We start from the raw sequence: 21,482 nt of genomic DNA on the forward strand, positions 1-21,482 counted from the left end.
ATAGTGTTTGAGAATACAAATTATCTTGAACCACATCATTTTAGATGGTCTCTTTTATAGTATAGATAGATAGATAGATTCAAATGTTTATCAAATCTAAAATTAAATCATACGAATCATACATACTTATAAAGCTAGCATTTTTTTCTTGAATATCATGCATTTGAAACCCCCTTTTTTAACTTCCTCAAACAACATTCATTTGAAACCCCCTTTTTTAACTAATGCAACTCAAAAGTTTTCTTAATTATGATTTAACACTCAAAAGTTTTATAACTTATATTATGTTTAATTAGCATTTAGTGAAAAGTTTACTATAAAAAGGCCAATCTTTTGTGTCTTTTGTGTTGTATAAAATCTTACATGTAAGAAGGATTTGAAGATATTGTGATTCAAAAGTTTTCATATAATTGAAGCATTCACGAACCAAATATGATGATTTGAAGAAATGGGTTATGTCGCATCGATGATAATTGTAATATGATTTTTTCTTTCAACCAAAACAAATGAAGCTTTTCTATTCTTTCTTTATATTCAGTTTTTCATTTAATCTTTATATGTGATTTGTATGTATTACTCAATCTTGAATGTGACTCTCCAAACATCAATGTTTTGCTTGGAATATCTTTCTGGTTCTTCTTTTTCAAGAAAAATATTTTGATTGCAGGTTAGTGAAGAATTGTCATCAAGTTTCTATGGTTGAATGGTGTTAAATGAAAAAAGAAGATTCATAAAATGGATATAGGTTTTTTTGTTTGAGCAAAGTTGACGAATGTTAGTTTTTTATTTTGATTTAAATGTATGTTTATGTAACATCTTTATTTATATATTCAACTACCCAATGCTCTTATTTATTTGATTGTAGTTTTTCTATTTTGATTATGTTTATTTTCTATTATTTTTTTGTTGGGTTATCCTACACAACATATTTAAAAGACAATATTTAAAAGATAACATAATTTTGAACATTTGATATGTAATTATGATAGACTTATCATGATATGTTCTTCATATGAAAGTAATTTATCCATATTACTAAGACAAGAATTACATATGACATTTACGAAAATATATATATTATATGTGATTTGTTTAACATGTATATGCACCTATGTATGTTATAAATTTATAATTAAATATCTTTATGTTTAATAATTGAAGGGATTAAAATAATGCATCAAAACCAATTATTTAGACGAATAATAATAATAATAATAATAATAATAATAATAATAATAATAAATATAAATATACATTTCCAAGTACCGCATTCATTTGAAACTCACACTACAACTCAAGAGTTTTCTAATTTATGTATATTTATTAGTTACAACTCAAGAGTTTTTAACTTATGATTATTAATTAGTAATCACTAATAACTTTTTATTTTCTTTTCTTTTATTAGGTTGTAAAGTTTTGCTCATTAAAAACATTAATGTATTTAAAAAGATTTGTGATTTAAATATGAAGAATTAATATAAATGTTATAATAGATGTTTTAGTGTTTTTATGTTATTAAAAGTTATAGTGTTTATTTTTCATATTTTTTATTATTCGTTATATATATCTTTTTTAATACAAATGTTATAATAGATGTTTTTCTATTTTTATATTACTAAAAGTTGCAGTTCATATTTTTGTTCATACATTTTGTTACCCATTATATTATCATTCATTTGATATATAATTTACACAATTTTAAACGGTTTATAAAATTATCAAATAATTGTATATATCACAATGACTTAAAAATTAAACTATAATGTTTAATAAATCTAATATGTTAACTATATGTTTTCTTTACTACTAACATTTTGTTTCAAAGTAGAAATATTAAATAATAACTTGGTAAAAGTTATTATTTTAACTATATAATTCTTTTCTCGCGCAACGCGCGGGGATTCTTCTAGTATAAGTAATAAGGTTAAGTTATGAAACTGCACAAACCACTTAAAAACCACAAAACCGCACCGCATACTGCAGTTTAGGATTTTTGTGGTGCGGTTTGTAAAAATTTAAAACCACATATGTGGTGCAGTTTTCGGTTTTCACTATAAACCGCATCAATCCGCGAACACCCATATTAAAAATCATTGCATGCCGTGTTGGAATAATTCAGAATATGAAACATTTTAGGCCAAGGTATTTTGAGAAAAACTTTCCAATTTAGTGTTTTGTGTTAGATTAGGATTTGTTTCCATTCGGTATAAGTAGGGCAACCTTTTATGTTTTTGTGTTCAGTTTTTTATTCCCGTTTCTTAGAAAAGCTTGAGCAATTTTCCCAGAAAAACGTTTGTCCCTGTTCCCTTTTATTCTTCTTGTTTCTTGTTCCTTACCTTGGTGATCAAGGATTATTATCCAGGTTTTACTTACAGGCCTTAGAGCACCAAAACCCTCCATGGCGATGGCAAATCTTTTGTTGAATCCCCTGCTGACGATCTATGCCCCCGTATACACACATGGCGATGGCAAACCTTTTGTTCAGTCTCCTTCTCACTTTAAAAAGAGTTTCTCATATATTCCGCCAACATCCTCCTCCACGCTTCCTCTGTCTCTTTGCCTTTCTTCGAAGCATGCTGCAGCGCCCATCTCTACGCTCCTTAAGGTTAACTGGAATACTATTTATTTTTCTTTTTCATATGTTGTATCTGGTAATCATATACACCATGTTCTCACTCTTAGGTTCTGTTTTTATTTTTCGCGATTTTCCTCATCCAGGAACATAAGGGTTTTGGAGGCAACATGAACTGCAGTGCTTTTTGGGCATTGTCGTTTTGGGATGATGTGGTGCAAACGGATAAAAAGGTCCGTGGACTGCATTTTTTTTCGGTTAAATTAATCTGTTCTTCAATTGTGTTTTACGTGCATAGTTGTGGCCAAAATTTGTTCTAATGGTAGTATGATATAATCAGTGATCTGTAGTCAGCCAAGTTTTGGCATCCTCTACATTCATCAAAGTCAAAATTGTATTCTCTCAATCATCTCCAAAGACAAAGATTTATTAATTTTGACACATACCACTAACCATTATTTTACAAAAACTTTTTTGTCAAAAAAATTCTTCAATGATTATTCTTTTATAATTTTTTTCCCAAAATTAACTAATTTATGTTTTATCTATAGCTATCTTAAATATTTTATAAAGTTCCCTCGTATAATAACTATGTGCCGGTCTTCTTTTTCCTTTTTATGTGTGATTTATATATACCATAACATTACTGATTATCTGCAACATCCATGTAGTTCCAGTGTCAATGTGCGTCCAAAGAGGAGAGTACGGTTTCAGAGACCAGCTATGGTATGCAACTTTTATACTTCTTTTTCAGTCTTGACAACAGGAATTCATTGCATAATATTCTTGAGTTACATTAATTACAGACACACGGGCCGTGAAAACTAAATTTCATAAAACAAAAAGGAGTTCTGGTGCTAAACAAAGTCGAAAGATATACGCGATTATAGTTGGAGCTTCTTTTTGTCTATTTGTAGCATTTTCCTACCAAAACAAACAAAACAAAGCTTCATATCAATGCAGATCATTTTTGGTGCCCTCTTGGAATTGACACAGCAGCCTTTATTCAAATCAACACAAAGGTTTCTTTTTAATATGTTACAGTTAGCCTCTAACTGGATCAGGATCTCGCTTTGGTGGTATGAGCTTTATGTTAACCAAAATATTGGAAAAATAAGAAATAGAAAACCGAGTAAGAAACAATCCATAACTTTTGATGACGTGGAAGGAGTTGATGCTGCTAAATCTGAACTTCTCGAGGTAAGTTACTAATTTGTCCCTTGCTTTTGACTTGGGATACGATGAAAGATTAATCTTGCATGTCGAACTTCTGTAGATTGTGTTATGCATTAAAGGAGATAGTAACTATGTGAAACTTGGGGCAAAATTACCACGAGGGGTTCTGCTTGCGGGTCCCCCAGGAACCGGAAAAACATTGTTGGCCCGTGCTGTGGCAGGGGAAGCTGACGTGCCGTTTTTCTCAATTTCTGGTAGTGAATTGGTCGAGATTTATGCCGGTGCAGGAGCTGCCCGTGTTCGAGATCTTTTCTGGGAGGCGAAAAAACGCTCACCATCTATTATTTTCATTGATGAGATAGATGCTGTTGGAGGCCAACGTGGAACAAGTATGAATTGTGAACGTGACCAAACTTTAAACCAGGTATACATATAGAGGTAGGTTCAAATGTGGATTGACATCTATTGTGCGGACGTGTGACAAAGAAAATATGTGGTTTGATAATGTGAATACGTTCAATCTTACATAACTATTGTTATTATCATACATTCTCACTAATTAAATCGTCTATAAGGTTATTATAGACTTTTTTTTTATTATTTTCATTCTGTCAGAATATTTATTGAGTCGTATTTTGTAAGAATGAAAATAAGTGAAAAACGATGTGTGAGAACAAAATTGAATAAGAATTAGTGAGAATGCATGAAAATGACGATACTTGTGTGAGGTTGAACGTATTCACATTACTAAACAATCTAATCTCTTAGTAATTTTCATATAATAGCATTGTCCACACGTCCGCACAATAGTTGTTCATCCGCATTATAACCTAGCCCCAAGTGGGTGTGTGTGTGTGTATATATATATATATATATATATATATATATATATATATATATATATATATATAATGCTCAAGGTGAAAGTCAAACAATGAAATAGTTGACACAAAATATGGTTTGTTGATGTGTTATAGCTTTTGACTGAGATGGATGGATTTGAGAAGGGTGCAAAAGTGGTGGTTATAGCTGCTACCAACAGACCCGGGTCACTGGATTCTGCTTTGATGAGACCGGGTCGGTTTTCCAGGAAAGTAATTGTGGGTGAACCAAATGAAGTTGGAAGGCGAAAGATTTTTGGTTTATATTTAGAAGAGGTGCCCATGGAGGAGGACAAACAAGTCATTTGTGACCTTGTTGCTTCACGTACACCGGGGTTAGTTGGGGCTGCTCTTGAAAATATAGCTAATGAATCTATACTACTTGCTGCTCGTAGAGGTTTGTGCTAAATTTAATAACATTAACATCTTTTAATTAAACATGGCGATGTGTTGATTATGTTTAGATATGTTGTTAGGTGGTCATTGTGTGACCAAGGAGGATGTTCTTCAAGCTGTTGAGAGGGCCACAACAAAGATATATAATGATGATTCTGCTACTGCTACTGAAGCTAAGTCACCGTATTTGTTTGGAGAAATGGCACTAGAAAACGTTGGGAGGTATCGATTTCAAACTAATTATCTATAGGATTTGTTCGAATGGCTCATTCGATTGTTACTTGTAAGTATATAAGATCTTTCAGCAGAGTGGAGATAGGTTGTTGATCGTGTTATTTAGACTAAATTTAATCAAAGTGATTTAATCATGGCGGACATAAAATGACTAAAATTATTGCATATGTTCATTTGTTTGGATGAGAACATATTGATATAAACTTTAAAGGTTAACAACAAGGTTGTCAAAATCAGATCCTATATATGATTGTTTTTCGTTTTGCAAGCTTATAACTGTAAAATCCTACCAGAAGGGACAGTTCTAATTTTACGACAATATTTGGCAAGATCCTACCAGAAGGGACGGTTATAATTTCACATTACCATTATGTAGTGTTTGGCGTGTGGGATTGAACGGGACATAATAGAACAAATATGGTTCATGTAGTGTTTGGTATGAATGGGACAAAGAAAAGACAGGACAAAGACCAAGACAAATGAGACTAAATTGATAAACTTTAGTACCATTTAAAATGGTGGAACAAGGTAGAACAAACAACTTTTTACTAAAACACCCTTTATCATCGTTCAAAATCACCCCATTTTTTTCAACTGTCTACCTAATGTCACAAATAAATCTTTTCAATTCACATGAGCAAACCCAATTTACTCAAAAAAACTTTAAATTTGTAATGATCCTGATTATTTTAGATGAAACTTTCATAACGTGTTTTAGAAAAGATGGGATATCAGCCGTCTTCATCATCTTTGGGTCCTACGATGAAAAGTTTATTAAAACCAAAATTGGTTAAACTTTCAATACAATATCTAAACAAAAATTTGAGTATACAAACAAATATAAGAAAGTTCCAATTAAACAAACAAAACTTTTAATTAATCATGATATACAAACAAACAAAAAATACAGTGATATAAAAACCTGGTAAACAAACAGAATACAAACTAAGAAAGTGAGAATCGAGAGTGAGAGTAGTTCATACTTGATAAAAAGTCCTGATTAACCTGGTATACTAAACTGAGAGTCTAAGAAAGCAAGAATCGGGACTAATTTGAATGAAGGAAATTTTCTGAATTTTGCCCCTGCGTGCGTCAGTGTGTGAACTCATAACATAAACTACATAAGAAAACGATTGAAGAAGATCCACGTACAACAAAGCAATCAGAGAAAAAACTACTCACTGAATTTTGACCTTGTGTGCGTATTGGCTTTGCCCTCTCGGTGCTTGCGCTTCAGTTCCAAGAATAGATTTCGCTATTTATTGGGAGTATAAATGTAATTTAACAGTTTAGTTAGTTAGATTGTTAATTACTGTTAGTATTTTGTTAATTAGTAACAGAGTATGTTAGCATTAGAGGCGTATGGTAAACCTTTGTATATAATCTCTTTGTAATCTATGTAGTTAACGAAGTAATGAGAATTTGATTCACTCATCTTTCTTTCCCTTCATCAGTTAATATGGTATCAGAGATATACTCTGTATTCTTCTTCGATAATGACTTCATCAATGGTGGTTTCTTTTCTTCGATCTCTTGATGGTGATTTCGTTTCTCAGCTTAGATTTTTGATCCGTTCTTAGATCTGTTATTGATTTCTCGATCAATTTCTTGATTTTTTTCTGATCATCGTTCACAATAATGTCGGCCCCAATTTTAACACCTTCAGATTCAAATTCAAGTTCGAATCTGAATTACTCTGATTCAAACTCTTACAACGATCCTTTCTATCTTCATAATTCTGATGGACCTGGTTTAGTATTGGTTTCGCAAATACTCACAGGCGACAATTATGCTACATGGAGCAGATCTATGCGTATAGCTTTATCTGTCAAGAACAAGCTCGATTTTATTGAAGGTTCAATTCAACAACCTGATGTTACTGATCAAGCTGCTTACAGATCTTGGAATCGAAACAATAATGTTGTTATTTCATGGATTCTTAATTCAGTTTCGAAAGAAATTTCATCCAGTATCATTTATCTTACCACTGCTGCTAATATGTGGAAGGAATTGAAAGAACGTTTTCAACAAGCCAATGGTCCAAGAATTTTCCAAATCAAACGTGATCTGATGAATCTCACACAAGGATCAGATTCTGTAAGCACTTATTTCACAAAGCTTAAAACACTTTGGGAAGAATTATCCAATTATAGTACTCATTGTACTTGTGGAAAATGCACATGTGGTGGAGCTAAAGAGGTAGAACATGTCATGAGTTTCCTAATGGGGTTGAATTCTAGTTATGCACAAGTGAGAGGTCAGATACTGCTTATGGACCCTATACCTGCTGTGAACAAGATTTTTTCTCTGGTTATTCAAGAAGAAAGGCAATGTAACATAGGTAATTCCCAAACCTCTACTCTTGCCTTTAACATTCGTACTTCCAATAATGGCAACAACAATAACAACAACAATTTACTCTTTCAAAAAACAATAACAGCAACAAAGCTAGATACAACTCTAATCAGTCCAACAACAAAAATTTCAAGAAGGATTCTCCTTTCTGGATGCATTGTAAAAAGACTGGCCATACACAAGATAAATGCTACCGTCTTCATGGTTTTCCCCTGGATATAGAACTCAAAACAATGGAAATACTCATCAGTCTCGTGCAAATTCTGTTGGTTTTGATCAACAAACTTCTGAAAATATGAGTCATCTTCCATGGTCAATGAAGCTTTGACTGGCCTTACACAACAACAATGTGAAGGTCTTATTACTCTTTTGTCTGGAAAAATTGCTTCTGCAAACATGATTACTACCAATGCTTATGAAAATTTGGCAGGTAAATACAGAATTTTAAGTTTTAATTCTGGTAAATATATTTCAAACGTTTGGATTCTTGATTCTGGTGCAACGCAACACATTTGCAATAATATGAGTATTTTCTTAAACATCCAAGCTATACAAGGTACTAGAGTGAGATTGCCTAATCAAACTCTTATTTCAGTTGCTTATAAAGGGGATATACAACTTACCAAAGAATTACTTCTTAAAGATGTTCTTTATGTGCCTGATTTTGAACTAAACTTGATCTCTGTCACTTGTTTAACCAAGACTCAGATGTTAATGGTCAAGTTTTATCACAATTATGCTTTGATTAAGCAGATTTTCCCAAGAAGATGATTGCCAGGGGTGAAGTTCATGAAGGACTTTATTTGTTGGATGTGTCTTCTTCAAGAGTTAATGTTGCTGTCTCATTTCAACAATGGCATTCTAGTTTGGACATCCATCAAATGAGAAGATAAAGATAGCTTGTAAAGATCTCTTTGTTAGTCACACAGATGGTAAAGAACAAGTTTGTTCTGTATGTCCTTTAGCTAAGCAGAAAAGACTCCCTTTTGTTTCCGTGAATAATATTGCAAATAAGCCTTTTGATCTTCTTCATTGTGATGTATTGGGCCCATACCAAGTTACTTCATACCAAGGCTATAGGTATTTTGTAATTTTAGTAGATGATTGTACCAGGTTTACCTGGATTTATATGCTCAAAAACAAGTCTGATGTTCAAAGGATAATACCACAATTTCTTGCAATGGTTTCAAATCAGTTTGATTCTACTGTTAAAATTTTTCGATCAGACAATGCAAAGGAGTTATTATTCACAGAATTATTTCATGAAAAAGGGATTTTACATCAATTTTCATGTGTTGAACGTCCACAACAAAATTCAGTAGTAGAAAGGAAGCATCAACATATTTTGAATGTGGCAAGGGCTTTATATTTTCAATCGAATGTTCCTATCATCTATTGGTCTGAATGTGTTCTTACTGCAGTATATTTGATCAATAGAACACCTTCTAAGATTATCAATAACATCACACCTTATCAAAAACTTTACAATCAAGTTCCTGAATTTTTCTTTTTGAGGAGGTTTGGTTGTTTAGCTTTTGCCTCAACTCTTACTGCAAACAGGACAAAATTTGATCCTAGAGCCAAAAGTTGCATTCTTATTGGCTATCCACCTGGTATGAAAGCATATAAGCTTCTTGATCTAACCACAAGGACTGTTTTTATTTCAAGAGATGTAGTGTTTCATGAAAGTGTTTTTCCTTTCATTCACTCTACACAAGAAGTTCTTAATGATCCTTTTCCAATGTTGGTTCTTCTAAAAGCTTTTGATAATCTATCAATGGATGATGTTTCCATTCCAACGGTTGTTTCTTCTTCTGTCCCATGTTCTGCATCAGTTTCCATACTTGATTCTATATCAGATTTTGTGCCACATTCTGTAACGGATCCTATACCAGTTCCTAACAACACCAGAACATATCCTAACAACACCAGAACATAGAGGAATCGCCAAAAACCTTCTTATTTGAAGGATTATCACTGTAATTTGGTTAAATCCAATTCAGCACCCTCATCTACTTGTAGATATCCTTTATCAGATGTCATTTCTTATGACAAACTTAATTCTACATGCCGTGCTTATACTCTTTCTCTATCAACTCAAGATGAACCCAAAAGTTATAATGAGGATGTTAAGGCTTTGGAATGGCGACAAGCAATGTCAGAGGAGTTACAAGCACTTGAATTAAATAACACATGGACGATTGTACCCCTTCCACAAGATAGAAAGCCATTGGGGTGTCGATGGGTTTTCAAAGTTAAAAGGAAAGATGATGGCACCATTGATCGTTTTAAAGCTCGACTAGTTGCCAAGGGATTCAATCAACAAGAAGGAGTGGACTTCCTTGACACATTTTCCCCTGTTGCCAAGTTAGTAACAGTGAAATTGTTGCTCTCTTTAGCAGCTAAACAGAATTGGCCTTTAATTTAACTCGATGTTAATAATGCATTTTTAAACGGAGACTTAGAAGAAGAAGTTTACATGCAGCTTCCTCAAGGGTACATTGTTCCTCATGCTACTCATTCTTCAAGACCTTTGGTATGTAAATTGCAAAAATCCTTATATGGATTACGCCAAGCTTCAAGACAATGGTATTCAAAATTCTACAGCTTTTTGATGACTTTGGGTTTTACTCAGTCTAAAGCTGATTATTCATTGTTTTACAAAGGTCTAGGTTCTTCCTATGTAGCTTTACTTGTCTATGTTGATGACATAGTCATCACTGGTGCCTCCTCATCTGAAATTCAAAATGTTAAAGAAGCCTTAAGTAGTCGGTTCAAACTTAAGGATTTGGGGACTTTAAGACATTTTCTTGGTCTTGAGATTGCCAGGTCAAAAACAGGCATCTTTATCTCCCAAAGACAATATACTTTAAAACTTCTTGAAGACATGGGCCTTTTAGCATCCAAACCCACTTTGCATCCTATGGATCCCAAATACAAATGTTCAAATTTTGAAGGAGAATTATTGGAAGATCAATCTCAATATCGACGACTTATTGGCAGACTGTTGTACTTGACTATCACCAGACCAAACATAACATATGCAGTGCATCGTCTGAGTCAATATCTTAATCAACCTCGTTCTCATCACATGCATGCTGCTACTCATTTGCTGAGGTATTTGAAGTCCAATTCTGGACAAGGTCTTTTTTTCCTTCTTTACAGTTGAGAGCTTTCAGTGATGCTGATTGGGCTGGATGCAAACTTACAAGAAGATCTGTCACGGGATTTTGCATTTTCATTGGCGATTCACTTATTTCATGGCGATCAAAAAAACAAAATACAGTTGCTCGTTCCTCTACTGAAGCTGAATACAGGGCAATTGCTGTTGTCACATGTGAAGTAATGTGGTTAAGACATTTATTAAGTGATTTTGGAGTTAACCAAAATGAGCCAAATCTCATTTTTTGTGACAATGAATCTGCCATCCAATTTGCTTCTAATCCTACCTTTCACGAGAGAACAAAACATGTGGAAATTGATTGTCATTTTATCCGTGATAAAGTCATTGATCAAACTGTTCAACTTCTTCCCATAAGAACTCAATTCCAACTTGCTGACATATTCACCAAACCATTACCACGAGCTAAAATGTTCCCTTTAATGTCCAAGATGGCCTTGAAATCGATTTTTTCATGTCCATCTTGAGGGGGGATATTGGGGGTATAAATGTCATTTAACAGTTTAGTTAGTTAGATTGTTAATTATTGTTAGTATTTTGTTAATTAGTAACAGAGTATGTTAGCATTAGAGGCGTATGGTAAACCTTTGTATATAATCTCTTTGTAATCTCTGTAGTTAACGAAGTAATGAGAATTTGATTCACTCATCTTTCTTTCCCTTCATCAGTTAATACTATTTAAGGCTAGCAACGAGTGCCTATTAAGAATTCAGCAATTTGATTGTTGTTCCATTTCAAGAAAGCGATTTTGATTCCCACCATCCATAGCTATACATCGAACTTCGGTTTAGAGATTTAAACTCGCTTGAATTACAGAATTAGCCGCTCAAATTTTAATCAGGCGCCCGCTTCCTTGTTGAAAAGTTTGATCTAGTGGGCTATATTGGGGCTTTGGGCCCTAATGCTAAGACTTATATTTTGTAATCTTTAAAAGCATCAGAAAATGGCTTATTAAAGTAACTAACTATTTGGTACATTCACATCTAGATAATATTTATTTTTTTTGTACTTATTTACCCAACTAACTTGTTTCATAAGCTCACAAATACTCATTATTACAAGCAAACACAGGTTTTTGATGATGCGTCATCTACATGGCCAATACATTGAAGTACTTATCACCTATGTCACATTATACGTTTTTGTCATCGTTTAAAATATAAATGGTCCAGGATACAACGACTACTCGACTACTGATCCAAAAGAACCCTAGATCGATCGATGGCTTCTTCTTCCTCATCTTTTTTCTTCTTCTTCTTTCTAACGACAAGACGTATTGCAAGCTGATCATCCATGTCATTGTAAACGGCCATCTCGTGTGAAGATTTCAAGGACCCCCGACAATCCTGGAAGACCATTTAGAGTTTGTCAAAACTCACCGATAAATCATTTTTTGTGAATTTTTGTTAACTTGTGCTTTTTCATCCTTCAATTTAACATTTTTCTAAAAAATTTCTTGAAGAATGGAAAAATTCCAAGATGTGGATTTTGGCAATGGGTGGATGAGGATGAAGGGATGACAGATGGAAGAAGCCATGAGAGGATGAAATCAGAAGAAGATTGCAATCTTTGGTGGAAACTTCGTACCTTAGAGAATGAAATTAGTATATGTATGTTGAAGATCGAAGAAGAGAAGAACACCAATTGGGTTAACAGACAAGAGTTGGAGAAAGTCAATTGGAAGTTGTTTAGTCATAAATTTGTGTTGGTTGTGTTGTTTTTCTTATATGTGAAAATGTTGTTTGAATTAGGGATCCTTTTGCATTATGTGGATGATGATGTACCACGACTGAATGAAAATGTTGTTTTGGTTAAGTGGAATGGAATTGTAATATTGTAATGAAGCATTGTAATGGAAAATTTGGAATTCTAAATATTACAAATGGAATAGAATGGAATGGAATTGGATTGTTTTGAATGAAAAGTTTGATTGTATGGAAAATTGGTTAAGTGGAATGGACTTGGAACGGAATTGTAATGAAACATTTAAATGGAAATGGATTTCTAAATATTACGAATGGAATGGAATTGGACTGTATCATGACTAAAATATTGGAATAGATGGTGAAAGATTCCATGGAACAAGTTTGTTACAAAAGATGTGCTAAAGTTAAACATTACACATTTAAATATGCATTACTGCCAAAAACATGTTTGAAAAGTTAAACATTACACACTTAAATATCCAATACTGCCAAAAGATTCCAAAAGTTAAAGATGCTAGTCAAAGATGCCAAAACAGGAACAAGAGTCCAAGATGCCAAAAGCTAATCCAAATCATATGGATTGTTACTAGTGCTCCCATCTTTCCCTTCCCACTTCTTTCTTATCTAAATATTTGTAATTCTTTCTGAAGGTTTCCTTATCCTCCGTCCCACTACAACTTGAAATGTTGGTACTTCATATTGTACTTGAACTGCACCTTGACCTTGAACTGGCACTTCAGCTTCTACTCAACTTCTACTTCATCTTGAAATTGAACTGCCACTTCAGCTTCTACTTCATCCTGAACTTGAACTGGCACTTCAGCTTCTACTTCAGCTTGCACTTCAGGTTGAACTTGAACTGGGACTTCAACGTCTACTTCTATATCATCTTCACCTTCAAGTTGTATATCATCTTCAAATTAACCTTCAAAAGAATCCACTTCACTATCAGGTTTCATTTCAAATTCAATGTCACTTTCCATTTCAACTTCATGGTCTAATTTACCCTTTAATTTACCTGTTTTGGAAGACTTGAAAAGTTAATTCAACTTCACATATGTTAAGTTATGCCACATATATATACCACACATACCATGTTTTTTGGCTTTCTTTTTTTGTGATGGTGGATTTGATGATTCCTCATTTGGGTTTTAAGGACATTTGGTTCTATTATGCCCTATTTCTCTACATATGTTGCATATCATCACCAAGCCTCTTTTTGTGATTGAATGCTTTCTTCCCTGGTTTTCTCTCTCAATCTAATCCATTTTTCTTTTTGTTGATGGTCTTCCTGGTAGCCTTCTCCTTTTGTGTGGAAATGGCTTGATGTAATCTACATGAGGCCACATGTCACTACCGTTAAGTGGCTTAATGGTATAACTATAACATCTTAAGAACATTATTGTGGTAAACCATGGTGAGACATAGTCCTCTGCATCCCAGTTGAGGTTTGAAATGAAAGCATATGCATGTACACAAGGGTATCCAGTTAATTGTCAACCTTTGCATCCACATGTCCTGCTACCAAGGTCTAGAACATATGCATCGTACCCAAGCCTCACTTCAAATTGTTGATAGCCAGATGGTACAACTTTCCAAAATCTGCCCACATACACAGAATGAATGGCATATATATAAGGACATTGTGATAAAGGACACACATATTGAAGGACATACATATTAAACCACTTACATTTTATGTTCCTTAAGCTTGGCCAACTTCAGTCTAATGGAAGGACATATCATTAAGTCCCAAGATTGTCCCTTGCTCTTCAGTTTATAAAGCCTCTCCATCACATAAATTCGAATTTCTTCCAACATGGTTATTAGTGGTCTCTTCCTGGCAGTTTCAATGACTGAGTTAAAACTCTCAATACACCATTTTCATATGCATCACAAGCCCTATCAGTATAAAAAAAAGTTATACTCCAAGTTTTAGGGTCCCTTTCCACCATATGATCATAGGCTAGAGGTTCTAATTTCTTGATTTCATTCATATGTTGCTCAAATTTTGCATGGGTAGTAGTTGCAGCAGCATACCAGAAAAGCTTCCTAAACTGTTGGCCCTTAAATCTTTTCATGAAGTTGGCACGTATATGCCTAGCACATTGCCTATGCTCTGTTGCTGGAACCCTTTCTTTCACAACCTCAAGTAATCTCCCCTAACATTAAATTAAGTAGTACTAATATAGAGAGAACATAAATTGCTTACTTTGTGCTGGTCTGATATTAGGGTTAGTCTATGCACAACTCCCATTCCAAGGTCATCAATCAAAAGGTCAATAAACCACTTCCATGCTTCTTTACTTTCCACTGCAACCATAGCCCAAGCAATTGGGTATATATGGTTGTTTGTATCTCTACCTACGGCAGAAAGTAACTGCCCTCTACATATGCCTTTTAAGAAGCAACCATCTAATCCAATTACCCTCCTACAAACCTCAATCCACCCATCCTTCAAACCCTTTAACAGACATAAAACCTTGAGAAGTAAGTGCTTCCATCAGGCATGACATCTACATCCATCTTCACTGTTGATCCAAGGTTAGTCCTTTTTATCTCTTCCCCATAGCTCCATGTTTTGGCATAATGTTCTTTTAAAGAACCCTCTATCTCCTGAGATGCATACTTCCTAGCATTTCAGCACTGTCCAATACTTGCAATCAAATTAAATTTCTTGCTAACTTTAGCTTTCAATTTCTTTATACTCATATTTGGTTTGTGTAGTATATGTCGCATGAAATGAGTTGCTACCCATTTATATGTAACAGTGGACCCAAACTGAAAGACTCTTGAGCAATTATGGCTATCATTTAAAGATTTAATCTAGAATGACTTTTCAGAGGGCATCCAGGTAACCCCCAACCTAAAGGGACAAACTTTATTCTGCTCATTCTTCTTACCTTTACAACATTTTACCAATAACCTCTGATTATCACTTTTATCATACCATAAATTCTACCCATTCTTGACTGCATAGTTGGTAACACATAGTTTCAATTCTAATGGGTTAGAAAACTTCATACCTGCAACTGGCGCCATTTGATCCCATTCTTGGTCTCATCACGGACAGGGAACACAACCTCCATATCTTTTCCATTGTTGGCTTCGTCATCATCACTTATATTACCTAAAAGTTTGTTCAAAAATTTGTCTCCAACAGTTTTGTCTAAAGTATAAACCTCTTCATCACGTTCATGTTCATATTTCATAGTATCAGAAATTTTTGAATCCTTGTCATCTTCTTCATCCAATTCATACTCATTATCATCACTTATATCATCTACTAAAACCTCGTTATCAGCCCAATCGAGAATTGGTTCATTTTGGTGATCAATGTAAATCCACATCACTATAAACAACTTCTAAAAACTCCCAATAATCAACATCACTGTTGATTCTTCTAATACCCTCATCCAAGCATTCCTTTCTATTACAGTAGTAGACCTTATCACAGTCTCCTTCGGTTAACTTCGTAAACCACAAAAGAAATACGTAAATCCACCAAAATCCACATCACGAATTGTTTTTTTTACCTGGTCCAAGTATACCAACGACTTTGGCGCAAATAACCCCTTGTAATGAAAATGTATAGGAACATACATACATGCAGATGATTGGGATGCCATGTTACAGTCGACTTCAACTCGAATCTTCAAATTCACCTTCTATTTGTTGTATTGATTTCTCCCAAGCTGTTAATCGAAGTGTTTTTGGAGTAGACGAACCCTAATTAATTTAGGAGGGGGTGTAACAGCCACGTAAGAATCCAAAAAATACATTTTAATTGACCTAAATCGATGTAACCGGCAAAAACTGGTGTTTTTCAATAATAATTGGTATTTTTGAACTTATGAAACAGGTTAGTTGGGTAAATGAGTAAAAAAAAACAAATCTTACTTAGATGTAAACATATCAAATAGTTAGTTACCTTAATAAGTCATTTTCCCTTAAAAGCACATATAACATATTTTAATTTTTTGGCCCCCTAGGATTATGATCCCTGGGTGGTCGTTCGGGTCGCCCACTGTCAGGACATGGGCCTGTCTCGAAATTTTTCATACCAAAAAATTAAAATTTAAAATCGAGCTAAGTGTAACGTCTCATTTTCACATCAAAAATTTTCATTTTTACTTAAGGTAAAACTACTCATTTTTTTAATACAAGTTAAGAAAATCATTTGTTCCATAGTACATTGTTAAAATTAGAGTATTGTAGTAAATGTGAAATCTTCATTGACGCGGATGGATGTGTAAATACATTCGCCTTCCCACAAACCGGTGATACCTAAAAAACAATAGGAACTGGGTAAGCATAAATCTTAGTGAGTTTCCCCTAAAATACCCCATACAACAACATACTAGCATGCGTATTGGGTCCAGAGTCATCAGATTGGATTACCCCCAGGTATGTTGGCATGCCACCTTAACCTAACCGCTCTTCCCGACCCTCCGTGCCTACGGCTTATAGTTGGCCCGCACCTGGTATCTTGGTCTACAACACGCAGCATGACCGCCTCAACCTCATCCACCACAATATGTCAACATATAAACAACAAGAGATCAATTAGCCACATAAATACATGCAACTATCACTCATACAGTTCACTACCGCCTACTAAACCACTCACAACACATTGCTCTGCTAACGGTACACCTCCGAGGAATACATATCCATATGTAACTAGAGGTAAGATAGCCACCTAAACAGATGATCCTACTCTGGAGCCACAACTAGACGAGTAACAGGTAAGAAAGCCTAGATCAAGAGTTCTCAGAATATCCTAGATGACTACCTACATCCCCTAAGGCGCTCCTTTAAACGATAACCAGCCTACTAGTACTCTAACCAACATACCACTACAGTAATGATGTCAATTCCGTACAAGTAACCCTATGCTATCATCCATTATATATATCAGGCAATTCTATCATGCAATTCTTGAAGATCCCTAGCCTATCACTAGCATGTTGTTCTATCATAAACATTACATCAAATAATAGCGTGGCAACTTGGGGTACACTTTCTGGCTCCGGATGATCGTACACGACACATCCTTCCTTGGTCACTTTTGAAAACATTTTTTGAAAACCGTTTTAAAACTTTTGCAGCTCCTTAGTTTGAGTCTGAATTCACACGAATGATCCTCCAATTCTCTCAAACCAAGACTCTGCTACCAACTTGTAACACCCCAAAAATCACAATAAATTTTAACTTTTCAAAAACAACTCATAACCATAAATGTTTACAAAACCATTGTTTCAAAACTGTAATTTAGTAATCAGAGTATCCCAAAATCGAAACAACATAAAATCCAAAGGATGTGCATGGTTACGCCTTCGCCTTGCCACGGTCATCTGAAGTACCTGAAACAATAAACTGAAATTATAAGCCAAAGCTTAGTGAATTCCCTCAAGTACCAATAGACATAACATATAACATCATATATTGGGTCCACAACTAACAGACTGGATTACCCCTGAGCCCATAGTATGAGTCTGGCTTGCCTTTCAGGCCCACGGCTCATATTTGGCCTGCTCTTGAGCCCACATCATAAGTCTAGCTTGCCCTTCAGGCCCACAACTTATATATGGCTTGCTCCCGAGTTTGTTGGCTACCGCACAAAGCAGTACTACCTCAACCCAACCATACAATGTCGATGTATACATAACAGATAAACATATAGCAGCAACAAATAATCATGCAGATCTTAAAAGATCACTACATCATAGCAACATCCTAACCAGGATGCATAATCTACCAGGTCGGCATTGGTGCCTTCGACCCAAAAGTACAGTGAGGAAAACTCACCTCAATCAAAAGATAGCAAGTCTCACACCCAAGTTCGCTGCACAGTGGTTCCTCATGCAGAACACAATCAATACCACCCTAGTTACTTTCTAAGGTTAAGCCCACAGTCATGAGGCCCAATATTGGACCAAGTCCAAGCTAGAGAACCCTAAGACCCAAATGTTCCAAAATGGCCTCAAGTCATCAGTCCAAACTCCAACAGCTGATCCTCACGGCTTAACCAGTTCGTGGTCACGTTGTGAGCATCAACTCGACCCGGTCCCAACTCAGTGGGTCAACTCATCCTATCAATCTGATTCCAAACATTGGCATGTCGTGACCTATTCCTGCATCACGTCGTGATCTAATCCGGACAAAACAGTCGGGATGGTAAGCATCCTCAGGACGTGACATGCTTAATCCTCATGTCATGAGCGTTGCACTGGCCAGCTTTGAGCATTAAGCTCTTATTCCTTACAGCCATAACTTGGGACTTTCCAAAGGGTATTCCCTCACCCAAAGGATGATAAGAATCATATCTTTTTAGTCATGCATGTCCAATGCATGACTCAAACACTCACTAGGTCAAAAGAGGGAAAAATGAGATCTAGACTCATGCTTGGAGTCTCACACTACATCAAATCTCATATCTAAAGATCATATCCTTGAGAATGACTCAATGATCCATAAATTTTCCAACTTTGTGGATCCGATGCATGCAATCCTTCACAACCATGCAAATAGGATCTTAAAACTTGGATCTAGCATGCAAGAGGTAAAAAAGTTTATAGCTTTTATGACTTACAATGGTCCAAAAGCTCAAGAAGAATGTAAGGTAGAAGTTGGATGGCCAATAGGTTGCTCCACCAAGGTCTTCTTCCACTTCAATGAGTCAAAACCCACCAAATAATGCTTTAAAGATCAAAAAAATGTCTAAGGGCTTCAAGAAGGCCGGAATTAGGGTTTCCAGGAGGCAAGAGAATGAGGGTGGCTAGGTATGGGCAACCTTGTCCCTTTCATTCAATTAAAAACCCAAAATATTTGGGTTTTGGTCATCAGACCATTCTCACGTCGTGAGGCTCAAAAACGTGGGTCAACTGGTCAATGGACACTCACAACGTGACCACCATGTCTCACGTTGTGACCATCTTCCAAAAGCTATAATTAAAAAAAAATAAGAAGTACCTCCAAGACCCGAGTTTTACAATTATCCCCCACTAGAATCAAACTTCGTCCTCAAAGTGTGTTGTTGCAAATAACTTGGGATAATGCTCCTTCTCTCCTCCTCATGCTCCCACGTCCATTTTGAACCCTTTCGGTGCAACCATTACAGCTTCACTAAACTCACCACCTTGTTTCGCAAGGTCTTCGTCTTCCGGTTGAGGATCGCCAATGGTCTCTAAGTGTAATTCAAGCGTTCATCCACCTGAATATCCCCCAAAGGAACCATTGCGGAATCATCATCCACACACTTTTGAAGCTGAGACACATGGAAGGTGTTGTGGATCTGGCTAAGCTCCTTAGGAAAATCCAATCCGTACGCTACCTTGACAACCCTAGCTATCACCCGAAATGGCCCAATATATCGGGGCCCCAACTTGCCCCTATTCCTGAAGCATATTACAACCTTCCATGGTGATACCTTCAGTAAGACCATGTCCCCGACCTAGAACTCCAACTCAGATCGACGCCTATTAGCATAGTTCTTCAGTCGACTCTAGGCGGTCTTCAATCTCTATCTAATTTGTTGAATAAGCTCTATCATATGAAGGACTACCTCATTTCTTCCTATGACCCTGTGACCGACCTCGCCCCAACATACTGGGGTGCGACACTTCCTCTCATAGAGAAGCTCAAAAGGCGGTGCACCAATGCTAGAATGATAGTTGTTGTAAGAAAACTCAACTAAGGGGAGGTAGGAGTCCCAAATTCCACCAAAATCTATGACACAAGCTCTCAACATGTCCTCCGGTGTATGAATGGTCCGCTCACTCTGACCGTCGGTCTGCGGATGATAAGCAGTGCCAAAGTGCAACCTCGTACCCAGTTCCTAGTGGAACTTCTACCAAAAAACGAGATGTGAACTGAACATCTCGATCAGATACAATGGAGACTGGAATACCATGTTGAGCAACAATCTTACTTACATACAAATCGACAATTTCTCAGCCGAAGAACTCTCTCGAATGGCTAGAAATTTAGCGCTCTTGGTCAGAAGGTGTCACACCCCCAAAACCGGTGAACGGCGGAAACGTTCTGGGGTGGAGGACGTCATGTACAGTATCATAACAATGCAAGTAGTAAACAAGCAACAACATCATCCATTGCATTAATAATATAATTTTATACAAGTGTGTTCTTTCAAGTTTTAAAGACACCAAAACAATATGCAACAAAAATATAAGATGAGTCTTGAACGAGCTCCATCTTCTCAAACACCTGGCTCCGGTACCTGTCTAGTGGCGACCTGAGAATACAAGTTATTTTGAAAGAGTTTATCAGCTTTAAAGCTGGTGAGAACATAAGTATATTGGTGTCTGTTTTTGTATGAAAGCATTTGTAAGATGTTTTGTAAGATGAACTGTATGTTTGTAAAAGTTTTGTATTTGTTTGAACTCTCCTAGAAAACCCTATGTTTCCTACTAAAAGTAGCCTTCTACCAAGGCATCTAGTATTTGTGTGTGTATTACTTGTAAAAGTGTGTATTTTCCCAAATCCGACTATCATTAACCAAAAATATAGTTCTTTTACATTATTGTTTATTGTGTGAATATCACAAGTTAAATGTAAAGGGAAAAATGTTATAGCATTATCATGTAGTATTAAGTAAAACCACTGCTATACTACCTACCTTAAATTCATTGTATATTTTAAGGTTACATGTGATCGGCCTGTATCTACTACCGACTCAATAGTAAAGTGACAATGTAAGATGCCACAAAAATGACGTTTGGCACCCGTAGACTTGCAAGTCCCACTGTAGCGAGCAGCAAGGTGTAGGATAGTCAATCCAGTATAGATCTATACACAAACTCATACGCTCCCCAATTAAGGAGATTCTGATACAAAAACAGTCATGGCAGGTACTGCCATGCCATGTTTAATGGCTCACATAAATGTATTTAATGTATATGTTTTGTGAATTGAGTGCTAGCTGTTTCGTGTGTTCTTTCTCTGTCTAGCCTGTATGT

General features: G+C 35.5%; 1 protein-coding gene across 4 annotated transcripts; it reads left to right on the plus strand.

Moving 5' to 3' along the window:
• Positions 1-2,241: 2,241 nt before the first annotated feature.
• Positions 2,242-5,394, plus strand: LOC145116345 (putative inactive ATP-dependent zinc metalloprotease FTSHI 3, chloroplastic). 4 transcript variants are annotated; one of them, XM_079052685.1, is made up of 7 exons: positions 2,242-2,605; positions 2,719-2,805; positions 3,244-3,298; positions 3,536-3,772; positions 3,849-4,172; positions 4,726-5,026; positions 5,106-5,394. In XM_079052685.1, the coding sequence occupies exons 2-7, from the start codon at positions 2,780-2,782 to the stop codon at positions 5,273-5,275; spliced, it is 1,113 nt and encodes a 370-aa protein (XP_078908811.1). In that variant the 5' UTR covers positions 2,242-2,605; positions 2,719-2,779; the 3' UTR covers positions 5,276-5,394. The 4 variants fall into 4 exon arrangements, with proteins under 4 accessions (XP_078908811.1, XP_078908812.1, XP_078908813.1 ...); XM_079052686.1 differs by having other exon boundaries at positions 3,250-3,298; XM_079052687.1 differs by lacking the exon at positions 2,242-2,605 and having other exon boundaries at positions 2,745-2,805; positions 3,379-3,772.
• The last annotated feature ends 16,088 nt before the right edge of the window (positions 5,395-21,482 follow it).

The sequence above is a fragment of the Lactuca virosa genome, chromosome 5 (assembly GCF_052849685.1).
Source record: "Lactuca virosa cultivar CGN04683 chromosome 5, Lactuca_virosa_CGN04683_v6, whole genome shotgun sequence".
Lineage (NCBI taxonomy): Eukaryota > Viridiplantae > Streptophyta > Magnoliopsida > Asterales > Asteraceae > Lactuca > Lactuca virosa.

Excerpts from the sequence above, each read along its gene's own strand:
- LOC145116345 (XM_079052685.1), top strand. The coding sequence starts at position 2,780 with ATGATGTGGTGCAAACGGATAAAAAG. Across the intron at positions 4,173-4,725 it reads GTGACCAAACTTTAAACCAG|CTTTTGACTGAGATGGATGG; the intron begins GTATACATATAG and ends GATGTGTTATAG. Across the intron at positions 5,027-5,105 it reads ACTACTTGCTGCTCGTAGAG|GTGGTCATTGTGTGACCAAG; the intron begins GTTTGTGCTAAA and ends ATATGTTGTTAG.